The sequence below is a fragment of the Phyllostomus hastatus genome, unplaced genomic scaffold (assembly GCF_019186645.2).
Source record: "Phyllostomus hastatus isolate PE091 unplaced genomic scaffold, TTU_PhHast_1.1 phas_scaffold_114, whole genome shotgun sequence".
NCBI classification, from domain to species: domain Eukaryota; kingdom Metazoa; phylum Chordata; class Mammalia; order Chiroptera; family Phyllostomidae; genus Phyllostomus; species Phyllostomus hastatus.
The window spans coordinates 547,178-570,262 of NW_025334006.1; the positions used below are offsets into that span (position 1 = coordinate 547,178).

At 50.6% G+C, this 23,085-nt stretch overlaps 1 protein-coding gene across 4 annotated transcripts in view; it reads right to left on the minus strand.

The window, feature by feature from the left end:
- The window catches only part of AGK (acylglycerol kinase), a 71,985-nt gene that overhangs the window by 9,067 nt on the left and 39,833 nt on the right, over positions 1 to 23,085 (minus strand). For all 4 annotated transcript variants that reach the window (XM_045855705.1, XM_045855706.1, XM_045855703.1 and 1 more), the window contains exons 6-13: positions 17,342 to 17,434; positions 15,712 to 15,744; positions 14,302 to 14,396; positions 9,195 to 9,264; positions 6,299 to 6,378; positions 3,636 to 3,693; positions 2,180 to 2,327; positions 1,649 to 1,746 (exon numbers count right to left, since the gene is read on the minus strand). In XM_045855705.1, the coding sequence (XP_045711661.1) occupies positions 1,649 to 1,746; positions 2,180 to 2,327; positions 3,636 to 3,693; positions 6,299 to 6,378; positions 9,195 to 9,264; positions 14,302 to 14,396; positions 15,712 to 15,744; positions 17,342 to 17,434 (675 nt within the window). The remainder of the gene's footprint in view (positions 1 to 1,648; positions 1,747 to 2,179; positions 2,328 to 3,635; positions 3,694 to 6,298; positions 6,379 to 9,194; positions 9,265 to 14,301; positions 14,397 to 15,711; positions 15,745 to 17,341; positions 17,435 to 23,085) is intronic.

Below are 23,085 nucleotides of genomic sequence, written 5' to 3' on the forward strand. Positions count from 1 at the left end.
TACCGCAGCCTGCTAGTTGCTGTGTCAGTTTGCATTTTTTCATGTTCAACACTTTGCCTGTTTCCTTACCTTTAAACACAGGTAAGAGTTACATCTGTCTACTAATGTAGACATCAAGGTTACATGCGTTGATATGTAAAATTCTTAGTGCACAGCATGTAGTATGTATTCAGTAAATATCAGCTAGTTTTCTCATTTTTTATTTCTTTTGTGAATTCCTATTCTTGCCCTTTGCCTGTTCTTTATTTTAGTCCTTTGCCCATTTTCCTATGGATTTATCCTAAGGAGTTAGTTATAAAGAAAAGCTATTAACTTCCACTCTACCACATTCTATAGATTATGTCCCCCAACTTGTCATTAAAAAATGTTGCCTATGGTTCTTTTTTAATTATACAAACGTAAATGCATCAAAATATGAGTTCTGCCTTAGGCTCCCTCCCCAAGTTTCAATTGCTACTCCTTAGATTTCACTCTAGGGCTTTAATGGTTCTATTTTCGTACATTTAATTCTGAGTCTAGCTGGCAGTAACTCAGAAGACAAGGGAGCTGTATTACACAATGCACACACGTCCCTTTCCTCATCAGGAGACAGCTCAATACCAACGCTGGAATCCAAACGTGCCGCACGCTCACCTCACCCACTCACCCCAGCCCACGCACACGTTCACCACCACGGTCACGTCCACGGGCCAGTTTCCAGAGTGACCAGGTCAACTGTGAACACACTGCCCCGACTGCATAGAGCCCGATTGCAATGATGAGTCTCGAGTCAAGGATGCGCTTCCTACGGCACTCCCATTAACACGCACTGCTGCGGGTTTCTCCGGCCGAGGGGTCAGCAGACCTTCCGTGAGCGGCCAGACAGCGATGCTGGAGGCTCCAGGGTCACCCAGCCCGTCACGACTCCGCCCCGCAGCGTGAAGGCAGCCACAGAAGACATGTATGTGCAGGGATGCAGCTGTGCTCCCGCCCAGCCTTGCTTACAGATACTGAACCTGAATTTCATGTACTTCTCGCGTATCGCAAATTATTTTCATTTTCTTCCAACCACTTAGAAACGTAAAGTCAATTCCCAGCTGGGCCAGACGGCCAACCCCCGCTGTTTCCACGTCCGCTGGAGCGGCGTCTGCAGCCCCCCCCGCCCCCCCCCCACACCGGCAGATGAGGTGGCCAGTGTGCTTAAGGAAGTGAGTTTTCAATTTTGTTTAAGTCTAATTAATTTAAGTTTAAATTGCCACATGCGGCTAGTGGCTACCACACTGGACAGGGCATATTAATAGGCTGGACTCAGATACTATGTAAACATACACACGTGTAAATAAAAACATATATAGTGTTTTTCCCTGGGGGCCTAACCCTACATATTTAACATAGTCACAAAAAGAAGGGATGTTTTCTCCAGTGAAAGCTCCACGATTTTTCATTCCTGTGACAAACGAGAGCAGCTCACCTCTCACCCCTGAAGGCCTCCTGCCCTCGGGCCTCCCCAGCAACGCCCAGACCCGGGGTCAGGCCCCACGAGCTTCTGGGCCACCACCTCCCTCTGGGCCCCACAGGGCAAATGTGAGAGCACTGAGTCGGGGAGAGCGTGCCTCCTCCGTCCGCTTTCCCAGACACCAATGCTCGTCCAACAGAAAAGTGCACTCACGGTCAGGTCGAGCTGGCTGTTCCGTGTTGTGATGGACAGCTCGATGGTGGACAGCTGCACGTCCCTCCAGACCTCGGGGCTCGCCTCCTGGGAGAGGGCTGTGTGGGGGCACGAGATGCAGGTCAGTTCCTCCCGGTAGCCTCTCCCGCCTGCCACCCGCGGCCAGCGGCTCAGCTCCGTCCCCCCCGCGCATCTGCTGACCCCCCACCCGTTTCTTCACGGCACACCCCCACACGTGGGATGAACGGCCAGGCTCCGAGCGGAACCTCTGTGCCGGAAACACCCTCCCAGTGCAGCCGGCAGTACAGAAAGGTGGTGACAGAGAGGGAGCCACCGTCTGTCTCAAATGACGCGGGGTGGTCGTGACCACGGGACACTGCGCTGGTCTGTGCGCGGTGGCACACGGGAGGCTGCCGACGGTGGTCCCTGAAAGGCCCCTGCTCTGGGGAGGCCCAGCGCGGGTTCGGGGGTCTGCTTTGGGCGGCTCTGACCTGACCAGCGCGTTCGACCTTCGGCCACCCGGCCGCTCACCGTCCTGCGGCTGTGCCCAGTACGACACGAGCCTGCGCAGGATCCTCCGGTACAGAGAGGGCCGCGGGGGGGTCTCGTCGGCGACGCTGGGAGGTCTGGCTTTAGGTCCCGTGTACGAGAGGGAGGCTTGATGCGTCTGAGGCCACTCCTTGGAAAGTGGAGAGGGGAAAACACCCGTCAGGAGCCCACAATTCCCATCTCGCGGAGCTCTGCCTGTGCCAAGGCCGGTCCGTGCTCTCCCTAAACCTGCCGGAAGCTGACTAGTCTCTCACCGGGTGGCTTTATCTCCGATGCGGAGCGGGGGACCCTCCAGCTCTCGTTCCCCATCGAGGGTCTGTCCTGAAAACCATGCCCCCAGGGCTGCTGCCCCCACCGACCTCCGCCAGGTGGGGCGGAGAGGAGTGGACTAACCACCACGGCTTGTACTTGTCTAAACCCCCCGATACAAAGAGGCAGAGTCCGCCCCGTGATAAACGTGTCGCTGGCACACTGACGGTGGCACAGACAAGGCACCGACGAAGTTCAGGTGCATCTAACACCTCGCTCACGTCCGGAACCACATTCCACACGGAGGCTGGAACGGTCTCGCCGTGTCTCGGACCCCGCCCGCTCGGGGCTTCTCGGGGCTGCTTCACGGACAAAGGTGCCCACACTCCAGCCTTTTCGTCTCTACCACCTGGCAGCCCAGGTCCAGTGTCATCCTGGGTCTCGCCACTGTCCGCAGGAGTCACTAAAACAACGGCCTTGCCCTCCAGCCCTGGACGTCACCCCTGCCTCACGGCAGCCACTCACGTCCAGAGCCCCATCTGGTCCCCACCGCCACCGAAACCATTCCATCTGGGACGTCACGTCCCGCATTCTGTTTGTCCCAATCTATCTGCGGCTTACGTGCCTCTGAGGGCAGACTGATCCCTTGTTCTCAAGTTTCCATGGGGTGCGTGACCCAAGAGTAACCTTCTGACCCTCCTCACTCCATCTTGCCCCTTCTCCCCAGGCCCAGAGGACCACGGCAGGGACCCAGCACGCCTCCGACTCACAGACGGGACCTCCCCTGACGACGCCACGTTCTGTGTCGGCACCGACCAACACCATAACCGCTGCGTGTATTTGGCTGGCACAGTTTGAAACCTACTGTGTCACGTGTAAGCCTGTATGATAAGATACAAACCTCCCATCCATTTCTAGATGCTGGTACAGACATGCGAATGACTGATGAGATAGGTCGTTCTGTCCCAGGTGTGTCTGGCAGCCGTGTGAGTGAACAGGCAAAGGGAAGGGGAATACTAAAAAGAAATTAACTGCTGGACTGGTATTGGAGGGGATCAGTTGGTGCATGAGAGGCGACATCACGAAGTGACAACATTTGCATTTTTTCAACACGTTTTCTCAAACGTTACTTCATGGAGCAACAACAAAACGAGGCAGGGCACAGCCCCTTGCTGTGAGCTGCCTTTACCTGCAGAGTGCTGAAGAAGTGAGCCGCTTTGGTTTTCAGAGGCCCGAGGTACCAGTACCTGAGAAAGACGAAGACAAAAACCTAATTAGAATATTAACGGAACGATCGATCGATCAGCAGACAGCATTCGTGACAGAGGCGCCCCTGGAATCAATCACACCTCCACTAGCGGCTGCTCTGAGGACCCTGGTTTAGCATAAAAGAGTATCACAGTCAGCTTTTCATCTGCATTTCAATGCCGTGCCACGCAGACAGAGCCTCGTGCTGTGCCAGGGGCAGCCAATCGGTCTCCTGGAATCCCCACCTCCATCAGCCTCGCAGTCACGTGAGCTTCCAGCCACCGACGGGGGCGAAGCCCTCACTCAAAGGGAGCAGAGCACAGGTGACACGGCCACAGGGAGGTGCAGCGGGGTGACCCTGAGGTGTCACCTGCAACCCAGAACACACTGGAGTATTCTCTCACACACCAGCACGCGGTCAACGTCGTCGTAAAGCAGGTGCTTTCACACGACTCGTGTCACGCAGCTTTAAAGTGGCCAACGTAACATCCGGGACGAAGGGTCCATTCGTGCCGCCAGCTGCTGCCCAGAAGCCGCTGGGGGGAGATTCAGGCGCCCGCGTGGAGCGGGACAAGCGGCGTGGGGCAGACTCCTCCTCACCGTCTGTGCCGCCAGCCAGCCCAGCTCAGCCGCCCCCTCCCGGATTCTGACCGGTCTGCACTTCTTCAGCAAAAGAAAGAGAGTATCAAGTTCCTGCCTTTGAGGGCGATCGTTTTATAAAATACGGTCCAAAAGAGAAACAGAAAACAGTGAAGACTGTATAAACACATGTGACACGGCCTAGGCGGACCACTGTTCATTGGTGCGGAGCGTGAAGAAGGCCGAGGGATCACTGAGGCCCAGCATCCTGGGCCGGACGCGCCAGTGCAGCGCGTGGCTCAAGCCCAGCCCGCACTGAGGGCGTGGGGTTCGCTGCGACGCAAGGGGTTTCGATGCGGGACAGAGGGAAAGAGCCCATTTGGCGCAGGAGACCCTGAGGGTGACAGCCCCAGAGGAAGGACCTGTGGCTGCGTGCTCAGGGATGGTGGCGGGCTCAGCAGGGGCCTTGGACGCCAGCACTGGGAGCCCAGCGACAACCCAGGCAGCACTGTGGGGCCGGTCTACCTCTTGCTCAGGTGAGCACTGTGCTGCTGCTCAGGAGGACCTGGGGCACGGGGGCACCTGGACGATCAGCCGACGTCACGGCCGGCTCCGAGGCAGCCAGAGAGAAACGCGTCCCGGCTGGAACCTTTGTTCCTAAACCGCCCGCAGCTGCCGCATCTCTGCCAACAGCAAATGCCGACAGCTGGGAAGTCCCCCGCTGCCTGCCCACCGGTTCTCCCCAGCACACACAGCAACCCCACGGGCAGTCCTGGCTGGGGTGTCAGTAACCGGAATTTGAAAATTCATCGTTCTGAAGTCCACCGGAACACAGGCAAGGGTGTGAGGTCTTCCGAACCGGGGCCTGGCCTGTGCTGGTGCCTCACCGCTGGTCAGCGCCTTTCAGAGGCCGTCTGTCCTCGGCAGGCTTTTCTGGGGACCACGGAGCGACCCCACTCGGCGAGCCGCTGGGACGGTCCGACACTACGGATGCAGCGCAGGGCACGCTGTGGGGTCAGGACGACCCTGCACACTGCAGACCAGAGACGGTGGAACCCCAAATGACACAGCGTGTGGACACAAACCAGCACTCTCTCTCTCTCTCTGCACGGTCCACCACCGGGAACGTCACAGCAGGACGAACGTCACAGCAGGACGAACGGGGTGAAGCGGCGAGAGAAGTCTCCGTGGAGAAGCTGTGGCGGGAAGGCCTCCGACGTGACAGAGGGGTTTCTTGCTAAGAGCTACACGTGAGATCGATCCCAGCTGGTTCACACTGCACTACAATGGGCAGCCCCCGTTTGTAAGGAAAGGCGAAAGCGAACATCCACCATGGAGGGAGTGAGACTCAGCCAGGGACCCCTTCGGTCCTGCCCGGGGGTCTTGGCCCCCAGGACCTCCCAACAGCAAACACAAGAGGACGCCCCTCTGGCCAGGCCAGGGGCTTCCTGTCCCACAGCGAAGTCTCCAAAAATGAGTCTGTTCCCGTGAGGGGCCAGCGGTGACAGCCCTGTGATCGCCGCCCCCGCTGGCCTGTTCCTTCCACCTCACAATGCGGCCAGCACCTGCCTTTCCTTCTGCCCTGCGACGCAGCCTGGGCTTCTCAGGCCGCTGGGCCTTCCCAAGAGCACCTCCCGGGGCTGTCACAGCACCACAGGCTGTGTCCCCAGCGGTGCCTTTCACTTGGCGCCCAGACAAGCAGGCTGATGGGCCATCCGGGTGCCCTGCAGTCTAGCCTGAGCCTCCAGCAGTCTGTCTGGAAACAGAGCCGCACCCCTGTCCCCCCAGCCACCACCACGCCAGCCACCACCACGCCAGCCACCACCACGCCAGTGTGGGGAAGCCGGAGCTGCCCCAGCCTTTGTGCAATGAGATACGAACTTTATCTCCACTAGTTGTGCACACAACTCCAGACCCGCCACATCTATCCCCAGAAGATCAATGCATACTGACACATCGAGGAGAGGAACAGAAGACAAAAACTTTTTACGACAACCGTCACGCATCCACAGAGGAAGTCTTTACTTGCTAACTTGGACGCCAGCATCTCGGAAGGACCCCCACCGGAGGCCGGTCATCGCAAACACGGGCTGCTCCTTCTCGCCCTGGAAGACAAAGGGGTTTCACTGGAATTAGTGATTACGGCAGCTTGGAGCTCTGCGCAGGTTAAGCACCCAGCAAAGGGTCTCGACCTCCTTTTCATCAAATCAGAATCCAAAAGGATGTTCGCAATTTAAGAAATCAACTCGGTGAATGCTCAGTGAGAGTGCGCGAGTAAACCACACTCCACGTGACAGTGATTTCTGTGCTTGGGCCTCACGAATCGGCTGCGAGGGAACCTGCATGCACTTCACGCTGAGGACTGAGGAGGACCCAGCGAGGCTGGTTTTCAGACCGATGTCGGCTCCCACACACTTGACCAAGGCCCAGGTAAGGTGGGCCTGCGTGCCCCTCGGAGGCCGAGGACTGTCAGGTGCGAGCAGCACCCTGGCTCTCTAGAACGCGTCACCTGAACGTGAGAGCAGTCAGACACTCATCCTCATGGGTCAGAACACAGAGTGGCCTGGTCTAGCCCAACACTCCATGGTGAAATGTTGCCCACACATATTGTAACCAGCGAGTTTCTAATAAACCCGTGAGATGTGCGGTGGACATACACAGTAAGGGAACATGCGCCGATGCAGCCACCACCTCAGAGCGCTCCTGCTCCGCGATGGCCCTCCCTTCAAGTCTGAGTAACACATACACCCGCCGGGGGGCTTCCGCAGCTCCGAATCACAGCTGAAGCCCGAGTACCCCACATTCCAGCCGGAGCCTCCCAGCACCAGACATGACGCCGCCGTTTCCTAGACCAGGGCAGGTGGGGGACGGGGCTGAATGGGCTCGATTTCCAGTGTGAGCGGAAGATTCAGGCCACGTGAGCAGGACATTCAGAGCTGGAGGACAATCCTTGACCCCGGAGGTGCCGGCCTGGAGCGGTCGGCTAACAGTCCTCAGGGAGGGCGTGCTCCGCCCTCAGTCCCACCCTCACGCCTGTTCCCACGGCACCCGAACCCAGGGAGGGGTTTCTGGGAGAGTCACACACAAACAGTCAAGGCCGCTGAGTCCTTGGTTGTGCGCCTGCTCAAGCAGCCAGTCTGCTTCTCTACCTTCTGTGCCTGTGAGAGCACAGGGAAGGAACGAGAGACGGGAGAGCAGAAGGGGGTGGGCGAGGCCGCTCTGGCCGGCAGTGCGGGACACACCCGTCTCCTGGGGCCAAGTGCAGAGCTGGACAGAGCAGGGCTTTGAGTCTTCCCACCAGACTAAGCTAATCGTTCATTCATTTTTGCTCCACACAGACCTTTGCTTAACAGATACATGTTATATGTTAGTGGCCAGCAATAACAAAACGTCTGCTCTCAAGGCGCCCGGGTGCAGTGGGGGTCAGACACAGCCGATACAATACCTACAATACCTACAGTACCTACAATACCGCGCGGGAGGTTCCAACAGCATCGAGAATCACGACAGGGCGGAGCAGCTGCACATGACTGTGTAGCAAGTGTGTGGGGGGCAAGGGACCTTCGGGGGAAATGCACATAAAATTCACAACAAAACCAATGAAACGGTGAAGAATCGGGGGGAGCCAGGGGAAGCGTGGAGAGAAAAGAAATGAAGGAGAAAGGGCGCTCTCGCCTGTGAGAGGCAGCACTGTGTGCGTTTGCCCGGACCACAGGAGCAGTTCCCCCGACGGCCTGTAAGCTGTTATTACGTGGCACTAACTGCTGCTAAGAGTAATAGTGACCGAGTCGGTGGTGTAGTAAGTTGGGAAATACCAAGCTTACTTGGTTTTAGCGGGTCACGTTTACTGCAGCTGTTCTCACGAGTCTGTGAGAGGTGGGCGGGCATCATTACAGACACCCCCGAGGAGTACTGAGTACTTCTCGGAGTTTTGAGTACTTCCCCGCCGTGTCCTCGCCCCGCCTCTGAAGACCAGCCCTTCAGAGAGTCCTGGCCCCTTAGCTCAGAGAACGGCTCCCAAGACCGAGGCCCGGGTGCCAGGGAGGCCCGTGGCTGTGGGGAGTCGCCGGTTCTCAGCAACGCAGCTGCAGAGCCGGTGAGCATCTCCCTAAAGCAACTCATGCATTCGCCAACAACTCAGCCCGAGCACGTCGGACCACCCGGCGGAAAAGGGGGAGCTCAGCTCCCATCTAGGGATGTTGGGCGCTCCCGAGAACAGCGCTCTCTGAACATGAGAAAGAGCCAGATGATCTACAGAATCAAACCCCTTCTCATGCCCGTCAGGGGGCCGAGACTGTAAGACAACCCAGTGACCTGAATCCCAAAGGAAGACAAGGCCCGGCGAAGGACAGACGGGACACGAGAGGGACTTCCCTGCCGGCGGAACCTGGGAGACGGAGGCAGCTCCCATGCACACGGGGCAGGGGGAGGAGAAACCAGCCCGGTCTGGTCCAGAGCACCCGGGCGCTTCCAGTGCTCAGAACAGCCACCGAGGCAGGGGTACGCCCGGGGCCCACAGGCAATCAACAGGGGAACTGAAAACAGTGACACAGCGACACTGGGAGGAAAACACAGACAAAGTCTCGGATGTGACGAAGAGGCTAGGAGATAAGGTCAAAAATGGGTAAATCAAAAACTAGTATCGCAGACTTCGCAGCGCTGGACTGTATGCTTTAAAATGGTTACAACGGTAAATTCTATGTGTATTTTTAACCACGATTTTCAGAAGTAGCATCACTAAAACACTTACTGGTGGTAAGTAGAAGAAACAGGTGAAATTGTTTTTCTCCGGGGAGCTGTACTTGGGGTAGGAAAGGGTAAGGGGGACTGTCGTTTTCATCATCTCAGTTCGACGGTAACATTTTGTTTTCTTTACGTGTGTTGCTTTGTTAACATTTTCAAACTCAGGAGAGGACTTTACCTTGATCTGCAGGACATCAAGTGGGACCGTCTCTCCTCGCACAATGGCAAGTGTGGCGTCGGTAATACGTCTGCAAGACACCAAGGAGGAAGTGGTTGTGTTGTGAAGAATAAGCAACACCTCCCCCACCACACATACATACACACTCACTCACTCACACACACACGCTCACACACACACACACACTCCGGCCCACAGCACTAATAGTTGGCTCAGGAAAAGGAGACACAGTCCTTCTAGACACTCTGGGAAAACAGAACCAAGACGTATGAAAGAATTACTCAACAAATACAGTGGGAGGCTCTGGTCCAGACTCGAAGGGGAGGCTTTGGCAAAGAGAAGTTCATACCAGGCACCAATCATTTAATTACTTGACATTCACTGCGTCTCCACATCACACCTGATCCTGATTACTGGAAAACGCCCTGCTACTCCAAAGGGTAACAACAGAATGTGTTTCAATCATTTTAAGAAACTCACAAAGCAGTATTTCTTACTGCCCTAACAACAACCCAAGGGTAACTAAAGGAGATGACATATGGGAGTTATCTCAGCAAAATATAGTCCAGAACCCAAAACACAGTTCTCTTACTTTCCAAGATTACTAGGATGTACTTCATTTTAATTGCTGACTCTTTTGTTCAAAGACACAATACCATTCCTTTCCACATTCTGACAGTCGGCTGAAAATCCACACATGAAAAAGGCATGTTCTACTGACATCGACGCAGGACGTGAAACTATGCCAGGCTTAGAAACCGTTCCCGAGTTTATACTCTATTCGAGCCAGGGTCAGACACACATTAATACACACAGACAGTCGGCAAAAGAAACCATAGATCACCACGTGGCTGGACAAGCAGGTGTTTGCCCTTGGAGCCGGGAGGAGGAGGGAACCCACATCAAGCCCCTCCTGGCCCAGCCTGCCTCCCACCGTCCGCATCGCTGGCTTTTCCCACCTTTTCCCACCCTCAGGATCTCCTCCTGCCCTAACCAGCCTAGACGTGGTCCTTCCCTGTAATCCTCCACCACGGAGCTGTGTTCACTTTCTCCACTGAATTGCCTGAAGGCCTTTGTCAAAAACAAAACAAAACAAAACAAGTGTCCACATACGTGTGGGCCTAATTCCAGACACTTTCTTTTACTGATCTCTCTGTTTCCTCTCATGCCGACACCAGGCTGCCTTGGGTTCCTGTAGCTTCAGAGTAAACCTTGAAATAAGTCCTCAAAAATTTTTACTCTTTTCCTAAATTATTCTGTCTACTCTGGTCCTCTGTTTTCCCATATGAATTTTCGACTCTACTTGCCAGTTTCTTCAACAAGTCTCCAGGAACTCTGACTGGGACTGCACTGACCTTACGCGTCCGTTTAGAAACAGCCAACAGCCAACTACCGAGCCGTGAATGGTGAGTGGCGTGAACACAGGCGTCTTCCCACGCATGTGGGCCTCGGTTCTCTCTTCAGTGTTTTGCAGTTCCCACCATATAAATCTTACACATGCTTTGTCGGACTCATCCCTAAGCAGTCCAGGTTTTTCTAAAAGCTTCGCAATATTAGTATTCCATTGCTTTTATTATTGCTATATATATTTTAGAAAAATAAATATAGTTGTTATTAGTACTAAAGTGAAAAATGTATTGTGTCTGGAGTTTAAGTACAGCTGCCAGACAGGAGTTATTTAGAAATTACTTTAGTTTCCATTCAAAAAAGAGCAGCTTCTCTCTTAATACAGCCCTTCCTAGTTTATTCTGCTCTGTACAGTTCCTTTTTTTAACTTTAATTTTTTTAGAAAGGGGAAGAGAAGGAGAAAAAGAGGGAAAGATACATCAATGGGTTGCCTCTCCCATGTCCACAACTAGGGACCTGGCCCACAACCCAGGCATGTTCCCTGACTGGGAACTGAACTGGCGACCTTTCGGCTTGCAGGCCAATGCTCAATCCAATGAGCCACACCATTGGCTGCTCTATACAGTTCTGATTAATAATGTGAACTTGATAGGCAAGTCACATCTTCATTGTAAGTGACAGGAATACCTATAAAATGTTTTCCTCTTTTTTCAGAATTTTTTTTTATTTCAATATAGTACTTTTTTTTTTTAGATTTTATTTCCAGAGAGGAAAAGAAGGAGAAACACTAATGCGTGGTTGCCTCTCACACGCCCCCTACTGGGGACCTGGCCTACAACCCAGGCATGTGCCATGACTGGGAATTGAACTAGGAACCCTTTGGTTTGCAGGCCAGCGCTCAATCCACTGAGCCATACCAGCCAGGGCTGTTCTTTCCTTTTTTAAAAAAATACTTCCTAAAAACTAAATACTTTCTAAAATACTAAAAAAAAAACTGTTTTGTAAAACAGTTTGCAAGAGAATTTAATTATAAAATCTAATCTCAGTAATTATATAGTCATCCTATTTGTTATTTACTATTTTCCATCCTAAAAAAGTTTTCAATAATAGGCATAAAGTCTTCACTGTATTGCGAATCATCCTAAGCATGATTACATATTTACCCGGCTAGTCTTTATTTTGGTTTGTAAACAATCTTCTGAGATAAGTACCATTACTGTGCAGTTGACAAATACGGGGGGCAGGAGGGGAGTGAGGTTCAGAGAAATTACATAAAATTCCTAAAATCCTGAGCAAGCCTGTGGCAAGACCACACTGACTCCAGATCTTCACCCCAAAGGTGCGCTCCCTGCACCTTGTGAGGCCGCCTCAGACACAGCGATCGGGTCACCAGGGACCCCCAGGGGCAGGCCCACGTCTAAGACCTGTGCCCCACAGACGTCCCCATCGGGGCGGCCCAGCTGAAAATGTGCACACCCGAGTCAGGAGTCATATCCGCTTGAATGGGTGTTGCCAACAAAGTTACATACAACTTCAGATGCTTCAAAACCCCCAAATATACACGTTAATGCAAATACTTAGGTAACGTTCTGGGTTGCTCAGTAAGCATGCTGGAACACACGAAACCACCTGTTTTTACTTTCTCATGCTTCTTCATTGAAACGCCTTTACCCCATCTTTTCCCTTCCAATACAGATGCTACCCGTGAAGTGGGCAGCCCTTTAGAAAACGAGACTCAGTTAGGAAAACGCAGGAAGCACGGTGGCCGGTGTGGCCGAAACGAGCGTGTTCGCTGCGAGGAAGCCGTGGGAACGGGTTCCGAAGCTCTGTGCTCGCTCTGAGGAGTGGCTAGCACGGCTACAGGCTTAGGAAGTGCTTTTGAGAGACGGACCTTAAAACCAAATGCTGCAATAAAAAAAGCCTTTTCATAGTCATTTTTCCCCCAAAATTGTTTTTGCAGAAGACGGCTAAAATGCAACCTTAAATTCATCACTCTCCAGCAGTACCTGCAAGTTCTAAATCAATCAGCATTACAGCACAGAACAGCTACTGTTCCGTGATCAGTTCCCTGCACATCCCCGATCCCCTTCTCTCCCCCACTGACCCTGGCACCACAGACCTTGACAGCAGTACAAGAAGCGAAGCCTTGTTCCCTACAATAGCCTCGGGCACCGGCCATGTTAGGAGGTCTGCACAGCTCCGAACCCAGGGCAGACTAATTACCTAAGAGCCCTGGGGTGCGCTCTGCAGTAAGTTTTCTAAATGTTTAAGTTGGAAACAGAAGCAGCAACAGCGTTAGTGTAACTCAGAGGAAAACCAGCTTCCCCCAGACCGAAGGCCATGCAGACCTCAGGGGGCCACACTGAGCACACGCTGGCTTTCGGAAAGGCGAGGGGTTCTCCGAGGAGCAAGGTCCACCGCCTCCTGGATCACAGACGCGTCTGGGAGTGCTGGCTACGCAGCTCCAACACCTGTATTCACACCAAGGGACAGACGAGCTCTCTGAAGCAACCAGGACCCACCGGATAGGGTTCATCTTAGATATGCAAAACTGAGTGATTCATGGTCGTGTCTGCTGCCCCCTGGAAAGCCTACACTGGGAACGGAAAGTCTGGCAGCCCGAAACGGCCTCAGGGTGACTGGCGAAGAGCTGGGCCGGCCAGATGAAGGCTGGGAGTGGGAGAAGCATTTTAAGGAAGGTCTGCTATACAGCTCCGTGTGTGCCTAGTGTTTGCTGTATGGACCCCCCAGGCTTTTTTTTTTTAATGTAGAATTGTTAAAACATATAAGATGACTCCTAAAATTACAACAGCAAAAATAAAACCACAAAACTGGCCGAAACAAATTCCCAAAGAAAAGAATTTCAAAGAAGAAAATCACCTGAGAATTATTATTGTTATTGATTCTAGGTTATAACCAGAAATCCTAAGATTCTGATTAATTTATTCAACAATTAATTCAATAATGAACAAATTCACTATTCATCTATCTATTAACCCCCCCTCAGGTGTAACACGCTTTCATTAAAGGTCAGGCAACTGACAGTGAGCCTGGAAACAATTTGTTCAAGATTATATTATTCATCACTGTCAAATTCAAGACTCAAATTCAAGGTTCCTATCTACTGGAAAGCCCAGAGCTTGGTGTACTGATGCTTTGGACAGAAATGAGCAAAGCAGCAGCAGGAGCAGCCTGCCCGACTCCCGAGGACACTGCTGGAGTCACAGCAGCTGAACTTGGGCGTCCGTGCTGCCCCGCCCTGCCCCGCCTGCCTGCTTTCTCCACGGGCTTTCCTCCGTGGGCACTGCCCCACCGGTGTGACTCCCTGTCGCTGTTTCAGCTACTTATATTACCAGATAATAAAGACAAGGCTACTGGTTCCGTTTTCAGAGAGCTTGCTATTTGTCATCGTGTATAGTTAAAACAGACAAATGATTAGTGCCAATCTGTTTTTCACTAGAGACTCGTACAACCCAAAAGCGTGAACACAGTCTGGGGAGGGTCTCTTTGTGAGAGACCCTCTCACAAAGGGCAGAAGGACATCGGCGACATCTCCGTACCTGGCCTGGGGACTTGGGTTAGGGCACATGAGTCCCACAGCCCGACCGGGGAACAGACAGGCTAACCTCTGGTCCAGGTCCCCAGTGACTGGAGGTTTCAGGCTATCAAGGCACAAAACCACTATCACATCCCGCGTGTGAACCGTCCACTCCCGGGCTCGCTCGGCCACAGACACCCCCCGCCCGCAGCGACAACCTACTGGACTCTGTTTCCACTCTCGGCGAAGAGGGTCGGGCTCAAACTGCTGGTCTGCCCCAGCGGGATGAAGCCGATGGGGATCTTACTGAAGGTGGCCTGCGGGGGTGGGGAGAAAGAGGCGGGTTTTACTGTTATGGTCAGACAATCATGCCGGACAGGCAGGCACAGGGGTGCCTCCTTTGACAAGCGACTGGAAGTGACCCTGGGCCCACCTCCCGGTCTCCCTTCCCGCCCCTAGACCGGCCATCGGGCAACCCTGAGTAAGCGGTTTCTAAAACAGGGGGTCCGTGAAGACAACATGACTTTGAATTTGAAAGAAATACTCTGGTACTCGTCGGTAACAACTGGTTGAAAAAATATTGGTTAAAAAAAATGGGGATCTTAAAGTTATTAGACAAATAGACAATGGTGACAGAGGCTGTATTATGTTGTCGCACTGTTTGACGAGGTTGCAGATAAAATCCAACCACGAATACCCAAGTGAATGCACAGTCACTGGCGACAGGTGAAAGTGCCTTATAAACGATCTCCAGCCCAAACATGGCAGCGAGTCAGCCAGTCTGAGCAGGAGGAGGGGACGGCACAGCCGTCGATGGAATGAGCGACCACAAATAAGGAGACACTGTAAGGTCCCTGAGGACTATTCTGAAGACAAGCTACTGTTATTACCCAAGGGACTGGGAAGGGTCTTCTTTCTTGTTTTATCTGCAACATATTTTAAATTCTTGCAGAAAAATGTTTAAAATAATGTCACACTCATACATCCACAGCCCACATCTAACAAACGTTACCCCTTTGCTTCTGATGGTGCGAGAAATGAAATGATGGAGATACACCTGAGGCCCCCTCTCCCCCTCCCCTCCCACTCCCCTCCCCCCACCGCAGAGGGGCCGGTCTCCCGAGGAGGCCATGGGGGTCTCTCCGTCCTCGCTGTCCCATGTACAGCATCCTTGCCAGGACGCTTGTCTTCTCAGCTTTAAAACTTCACAGAAATGCGTAACATACTTCAGGAACCTGCTTTTTTTACTTAATATTTTTTAGATTTCAGCGTGTAAATACTTATAAATGCAGTTCATTCATTTTAACGTCTGTATGCCTTCCAGTATATGAATGTGCCACGATTTACTTATAAAGGAATCCTTTGAAAAAGATTTTTACAGAAAAGTTGTATTTTAAACAACTCTTGGTAAAAGCGCTTGGATACCCTGGATTCCCAAGGCAGAAGAGCCCACCGCGGGTGAACCCGGTGCCCTGGGACACGGGAGCCGTGCTTGTCTTTCCAAAATCCACGGGCGCACAACCTATGTCAACCTATGTCAAGCAGGAAATGGGCAAAAAGGTAAGAGGAGGAAGCGAAGAGAGAACAGAAACATAAAAGCTGAAATGCAATGACTCTTCTTAAAACGCTTACCTCATCTGCTCTCCGAAGAACTCCAGTAATAACCTACAAATGTGAAAGAAAAAAATGTATGGACAGCATGTATTTCCTTGGTCATAAAAGAACCAGATTCGATTTTCATGGACCACAGACTTGTTCCTGTTCTCCCCCTGGAAACGATGGCAGAAGCTGTACTGGCTCTTGAAATGCACAGGATTCTCCAACGGGGTCAGAGCTAAACTAAATTTTATCCTTGACCGAAGGCCCCTTGTACAATAAAAACGAAGACAGAAGAATTCTCAGCTCTCCACATTATATTAGCAAAATCACGTTTTCAGGCCTAGAAGATGGGCACACACGCGCTGCTCACCTCAATCATACAAAGGCCCCAGTGCGCCACGGTCAAGTGCGCACGCAGGAGAGGGCCGCCCCTGCTACCCTGGGAGAAGACCGCCGCTCACCGACGAGCACAGAGACGGGGGACCGCGGGCCCTCTGGTCAAGGATACGTTCCACTGGCATTCTTACACAACTTATTTTTACATGTAAAATACAGTCCACTGTGTCTTGTAAAAACCGAACACTACCTGAAGAAAAAACACTTCCTCATAAACCTGCTCTGCAGAGTAACCATCATCAATCAGTTGTTGATACTTGGGTACATTTCCCTCTAATTCCCTTTTCATGAGGACATATTTTTTTATGGCTGGATTATATCGAATACACAACTGGAATCTTTCTTAAGAAGACTTTGTGAAGTCAAGGCTGATGCCCATCTCCTCCCTTCACCTCCTGCCTCAGTGCCTTTTAGGGTCAGAGGGGGCTGTCATGAGGTCTGCTGCATTCTTTGCTGACATGCCATCAGTCTTCACACTTCACTAAAAAGCCATTAAAACAATTACAAGACCATTAGCACAGACTTTTTAAAAGCAGCGTACTAAGGCTCACATGATTGCTAAGCCGAACAAAGCACAGAACAGTGCGCTGTCTGCAGGGCCAGCTCCTGAAGGCTGAACACCGGGGAGACCACCACGCGGAGGCAAAAGGGCATCCGAGCGAGGTGCGGTGTGAACGGGGTCACAGGACACAGACTGCGCGGAGGGCGGCCCGCGCCGGGGGCTGCACCCCTCGCTGGTTTCCCACATCCGGTGGCGGGCGGGGGGGCCAGTAGGTTCCAGTCTACTGCTCGGAAAAGAGCTCTCCAAGGCAACACGCTCACAGCCTCGCCGGCCCGAGTGAGCAGCAGGGTGTGGAAGTGGACAACACAGGCGGGGGCCGCCATCGGAACACGGGGGGCAGAGAACGTGGGATGGAAGTGAGGCGAGAATGAACGGGTGCCTCTGCTAAGGGGAACCTGGTTTACTGCCCAAGGAACATCCCTCGCAACCGAAACTATGATCCCCAGGACTGGCGGTCTCCAAACCATGAGAGGCTTATCGCGCCCACCGCCAGCTGGTTTCCTGTTGTTCTCAAATTCATCAGACTTCAAACAAAGGGCACCTGAGAAAAACGTAATGCTGCGCTTGTCTGGGAAAGGATCCTGGGACCTGGGTAGGAAGGAACCCTTTTCTTAAACGATGCCCACTGTGTGCCGTGGGTCTGTGGCCAACTTCCCGCCCCCCCCCCCCCCAACGTGGTTTCAGAGAGGAGGACGGGGGCCGCACCTCCTGCAACGTCCCGTCGCCTCCGGCCACAATGATCACGTCCGTGTTCTCCATCAGCTCCAGCAGTTTCTTGGCCTGGCCCTCATAATCTGTCTGGAACACAAAGGACGCCTCTGGTAAATGTATCATCCCGGGGCCACTGGTGACAGGTTTAAAATACAGGCTATTTTCTGTAAAGTTTTACACTGAGTCTTCTCTTAAATTCTGTATGAATGACAGACACGAACCGCTGAAAGCTAACAAAGCAGTGTGTGTGGTGTTCACGGCTCTGTGCCCTGAGAGCCGGAGGGACCTCCGGAACCGTCCCATCAGCCCCTCTCCTGGTCTGTCTCAGTCGCACCGTGGGCTCATCGCAGGGCCACCCCAGTCCAGCGTGGACTCCAGGACCTCACTTACCGGCAGCTTTCCTCCGAAGGCAGGGAGTCAGGTGGAAACACAGACGAGAAAGAGAAACAGAAGGAAAAGAGCAAAGATTTGGGAGCCCAAGAGACCTAGATTAAGTCTCAGCTCTGCTACTTTTTTAGCTGAGTGGCTTTAAACTCTCGGGATCTTAATTTCCTTATCAACAAAATTACCGTATTTTGCCATGTATAATGTGCACTTCTTTTGCCCAAATTTTTGAGGGGAAAATAAGGGTGTGAATTATACATGGGTAGTAGCTGAAATACCTCACATCTCTTCTTGTGTTTTGTAATTACTTGTTACATAAAATTTCTTGTGCCATAGTATGTTCAAAAGTTAGTGCTAAAATTCCTTTATAATACAAAAAACAAGTATCTGAATATAAATAAATCATGAATTTAAAAAATTAAAACAAAAGATTTTTTCCTGAAACTTTGGGCCAAAACCATGGGTGCACATTATACGTGGCAAAATACGGTACTTTTTAAATGCTGGGGGGCGGATAATCAGAGCTCCCCCATTATGCTGCTGTTCGGCTGTGTGTGAGCAAGGTAACCGTTCATGACTGGCACTGTACTCAATCAAAGAAGGTCACCAGTGCACACAGAAATACTGTACATAAACCACAGGGACGACTGAAATTAGTCAAAACGTACCGAGGCATCACCATTTTTATCAGTGATATTGCATCTCAGCTATGTGTGTAAAGTAAATGAACCACCTGAGCCGCCGCCTCTAAAACCAAACGCTGAACTTTAACAGACACGGTGCGACTGACGACGCTGAGAGAAGGAAGCGCTCCCCCCGCCGGCACTAGAGCGGACACACTAGTGGGCAGAGATGGAAGACCTGGACTTCAGGCAGGCTGCAGCGTCTGGGCCAGCAGGTCCGTTCACACAAAGGGAAGAGAAGTCCCTGAACTAACAGCACTTAGCTCTATGGTCAATGGTCCTGCTTTTATTCTAAAAATTGAAATGACTGGCTTTATATATTTTCAAATATTCCTTTAAAAAGATGTGCCTATCCTAATCAAAAGAATGGTTTGTGAGCCCCCGAAATGGATGATTACTGGGAATCCACATGGGGCCACCAAGAAGGAAGCCCCTCAGAAGCCGCCTCCCCCTCCTCTCTGACAGATGACCAGATCGGCGCGTCTGGGAGACCAGTCCGACATTGCATCCGGTTTTCAGCAAGGCACCTGCCCAGCTATTGGATAATATTCTTGGGGACCAGGTGGGAAAGTATGGAAATAATGGGTTGGAGTACAATGACATGAGTTACCAATTAAGTAACGACGTCTAGGCTCAAAGCGCAATGCTCAGTGAAGTGACATCAGCGTGCAGGCCGGTTCTCAGTGACCTGTCTTCTGGGCTCCCCCCTGCAGCCTCTTCCCACACACCTCTTCACCAACAGCGGAGGGAGGAGGTGATTTACTGCTCACCTCATGGAGACACAGCAACAATCCTGCCCCTCCTTCCTTCCCAGCCTCATCCTCTCTGTGGTCTCCCTTGGCTCCTTCCACTCCGAGCACACTGCCCCACCCCCTAAACGCCCAAGTGCACTCCCGCCCTGACCCCTGACCGCAGTGCGAGGCTTGGGTTCTTCCTGTCTTGGAGCAGCCCCATCGCTCACTCAGTCCCTTCTGGTCTCTGTCCTTGGCCTTTGGAACTAAACTAACACCCCCCCTATTTTCAGTCTCTTTACCCTGCTTGATTTTTCTCCTTGGCATTCATCTCCGTTGGACAAATCAAATGTTTATCCGTGAGCTTCCTTTCTGCACCCCTTCCTTTCACACTTTGCATGGGAGCTCTATCAGGAGAGATGGGAAAAGATTGTTTTGTTCTGACTGTATCCCCAACACCTAGACAGGGTATACCTCACAGTAGGCACTCAATAAGCATTTGCAAAAAATTAATCAATGCAATTAAGTGCATGGAGGAAAGAACCAAAATTTGAAAAGATCTTGACCAATTTAAGAGACCCTAATTTAAAAGGTTGCATTAACAGACACAACACATTTGAGGCTCTGTCTGATCTTCAGATGAAAATTCCAAATGCATCAAAAGAGGAAGGATAAAGAAGTGGTGTAACCAGGCAAAAAGATGAATCAACACACTAAGCTTACACCTTTTGCAAACTCAAAATGGGTCATAAACTTAAATGTAAATTTAAAAAAAAAAACTACAAAACTTCTAGAATATAACATAGGAGAAGATCTAGATCCTGGGTTTGGTAATTAGTTTTTAGGCAAATCAACCAAAAGCAAGATTCATGGGAGAAAAATTGATAAGTTGGACTTCCTTAATATTAAAAACTTCTGCCCTGTGAAAAACACCATTAAGATAATTTTTAAAAGAGCTTTAAAAGACTGTATAAGAGAAAATATTTGCAGGACACATATCTGCTAAAGGATACAAAGAACTTTAGAACTCAACAATAAGAAAACGAACAAGAAACAACCTAATTAAAAGAGCAAAGATCTGAACAAACACCTCACATAGAAGATAACACAGATGGAAAACATGCACATGAAAAGGTGGTCAACAGTCTATGTCACCAGAGAACTGCAGACAAACCTACTTTTGCCCACCCCTGTATATACCCATTAGAATGGCTAAAACCGAAAACACCGACACCACCAAGTGCTGACAAGGATGTGGAACAATGGAAATTTCATTCATTGCTGGTGGGAATGCAAAATGGCACAGCTACTTTGAAAAGGTGGTTTGGCAGTTTATTTATTTTTTTTTTAATTTTTATAAGTTTATTGAGTGAAACTGATGACATGCTGGGAAGCATGACCTCAAATGCAACCTGTCAGGTTCTTACAAAGCTAAGCACACTCAATTACACTCTCAGGTATTTATCCAAATGAGCTGAAAAATTATCTCTACATAAAAAGCTGCACATGAATATTCATAGCAGCTTTATTCATAACTGTCAAAATTGGAAGCAACCAAGATGTCCACCAAGAGATAAAAAAGGCAAACAAACAGCTGTACACCTGTGCGAAGGAATGTTACTCAGTGAGAAAAATAATGAGCTAGGAAGCCATGAAAAGACATGCCACTGAGGAGCCCGGGCCAGACCGGTGGAGGGGCAGCTCTGAGCACCACCTGCCGCGTGCTCAGACTCAGATGCAGGAAGCAGGAAGACAGTTGTCGAGGCAGTTTGTTATATGGCAATAGTAACCAGTGCAGATATAAATCTAAATATATCAACAATTATAATAAGTGCTCATGGATTAAGTGGTCCAGTCAAAAGACAAAAAAAAAAAAAAAGAATGATTTTTAAAATGTCCTGTTTTCATGCCTTGACAAATGATGCATCTAAAATATAAAAATACCTGCCGTGGCTGGTGTGGTTCAGTGGACTGAGCGCCGCCGGCCTGCAAACTGTAAGGTCTCTGGTTCAATTCCTGGTCAGGGCACATGCCTGGGTTGTGGGCTAGGTGCCCAGTTGGGGGCGTGTGAGAGGCAACTGATCCGTGTCTCTCATACATCAATCTTTCTCTCCCTTTCTTTCTCCCTCCCTTCCCCTTTAAAAATAAATAAATACAATCTTTAAAAAAATAAAATAAAAATACAAAAGGCTGAAAGTAAAAAAATGTGCAAATTACACTAGGCAAAAAACTGCCCAAAGTAAGCTGGTATGGTTACTAACCGTAACAGATAAGATGGACTCGGGACCAGCACCACGGAGAGTCACTCAATGCCGGAGCCAAAGTGCAAGAGAAACAGAGACTCGAGTGCAAATGACCTCACGGTGTCAAAAGCGAAAGTGGACAGCACTATGCAGAGAAACAGACAGGCCCACAACCACATGGAGGATCTCTGACACCTCTGTCTCTGAACACCCTGTAGTCAGAACAGAGGAAAACATCGGCGAGCACGCAGAAGATATGAGCCACACGACAGATCTCACATAACGGACACGGTCAGACCCGGATCTCCAACAGCCGACTCGGAGGAAACAAACCACCGAGCAGGCCACACCAAGGCTCCGTGAATTTTAAAATACTGGAGTTATTCAGTATTTTGCTCTCTGACCAAAACACAGGAAAATCAGAAATCATTATGATCAAGATTTGAAAAAACTTTAAATTCAGAAATGTAAAAACATGCCCATATAACACACAGGTCAAACAAGAAACATGATGAAAATTGGAAAATATTGGGAAATGAAAAACTTACACATGTGAACTTGTAGAATGCACCTGAAGAAGGGGAGTGAAACAGAGCTTTAAACGCACACAGCAGGACTGAGGGGTGCGAGTTAACGACACAGGACCCACGTCACAGCGTCGGAAAGGGACAGCAGGAGCACAAAGTCCAAAGAGAGTAGAAAGAAGAAACAACAGAGACAAACTGGAAATTCATGAAACAAACACATGCGTGGGGACCGAGCACAGGCGGCTCCCGGCCAGGACGCAGCTCTCACAAGACTACCGACAGGAAGAAAAAAAACAAACGAGGGAACAAATAAACTAGACTAAGCAAGAACATGAGATGTTACAGGAACCTAAAAGGTCAGGAGAGGATGCATGAACAATTAATTCGAAAACACTGATGAAATGAACAAACTCCTTGACAAACTGACCTTACCAAAATTAATTCAAGAAGATTAGAACTTAAGTATCTACAGAGCCATTACAGAAATTTAATACACATTTTAAAAAATCCCTCAAAGAAAGCTCCAGGCCCAGATGGTTTTACTTGTTTTACTTGTGAGTTCAACCAAACGTCCCGAGAACAAACAGCATCAGTCTTAAGTAACCAGCCTACGATCCCTAATGCACAGAGCCTGGCATCTGCACCTCAGGAACCTACACAGATGTTAGTCCACCCCGCCCCCCCCCCACCCCCCCGCCGCCCCGTCCTGGAGGCAGACAGCTGAAACCCCACCTCTCAGACACGCTGGGGGAGAGAGTGGAAACTGCACGGTAAGTTGGGCTGACTGACCTTTTAATCGCTATGATCTATTTAATGGAAGTGTGTAACATTAAAAACTGGTTAACCACAGACTCACAAACATGTAGCAGTGGTTTCCACCCACTACACATACCCACGTACACACCACGCACACGTCACTTAAAAGCCAACAGAGTGGTACCCTGAAGCATCTTCTGAGATAGCACAATGCCCCTGAACTTTTTTTATCACCTTTTCTTCTTACCTACATCTTGCAAACTCTGAAGCTTTAGCGTTTAAAATTCCTCACCAGAGATAACTCCTCACCAGAGGAAAAACTGTTTACTGGTTTGTGGCGCTAGCAAGAAATTACTCAAACTTGCAGGTTTTGTTTTTTTAAAAAAGGAATTCTTGCAGCTACAGCAATTTTCA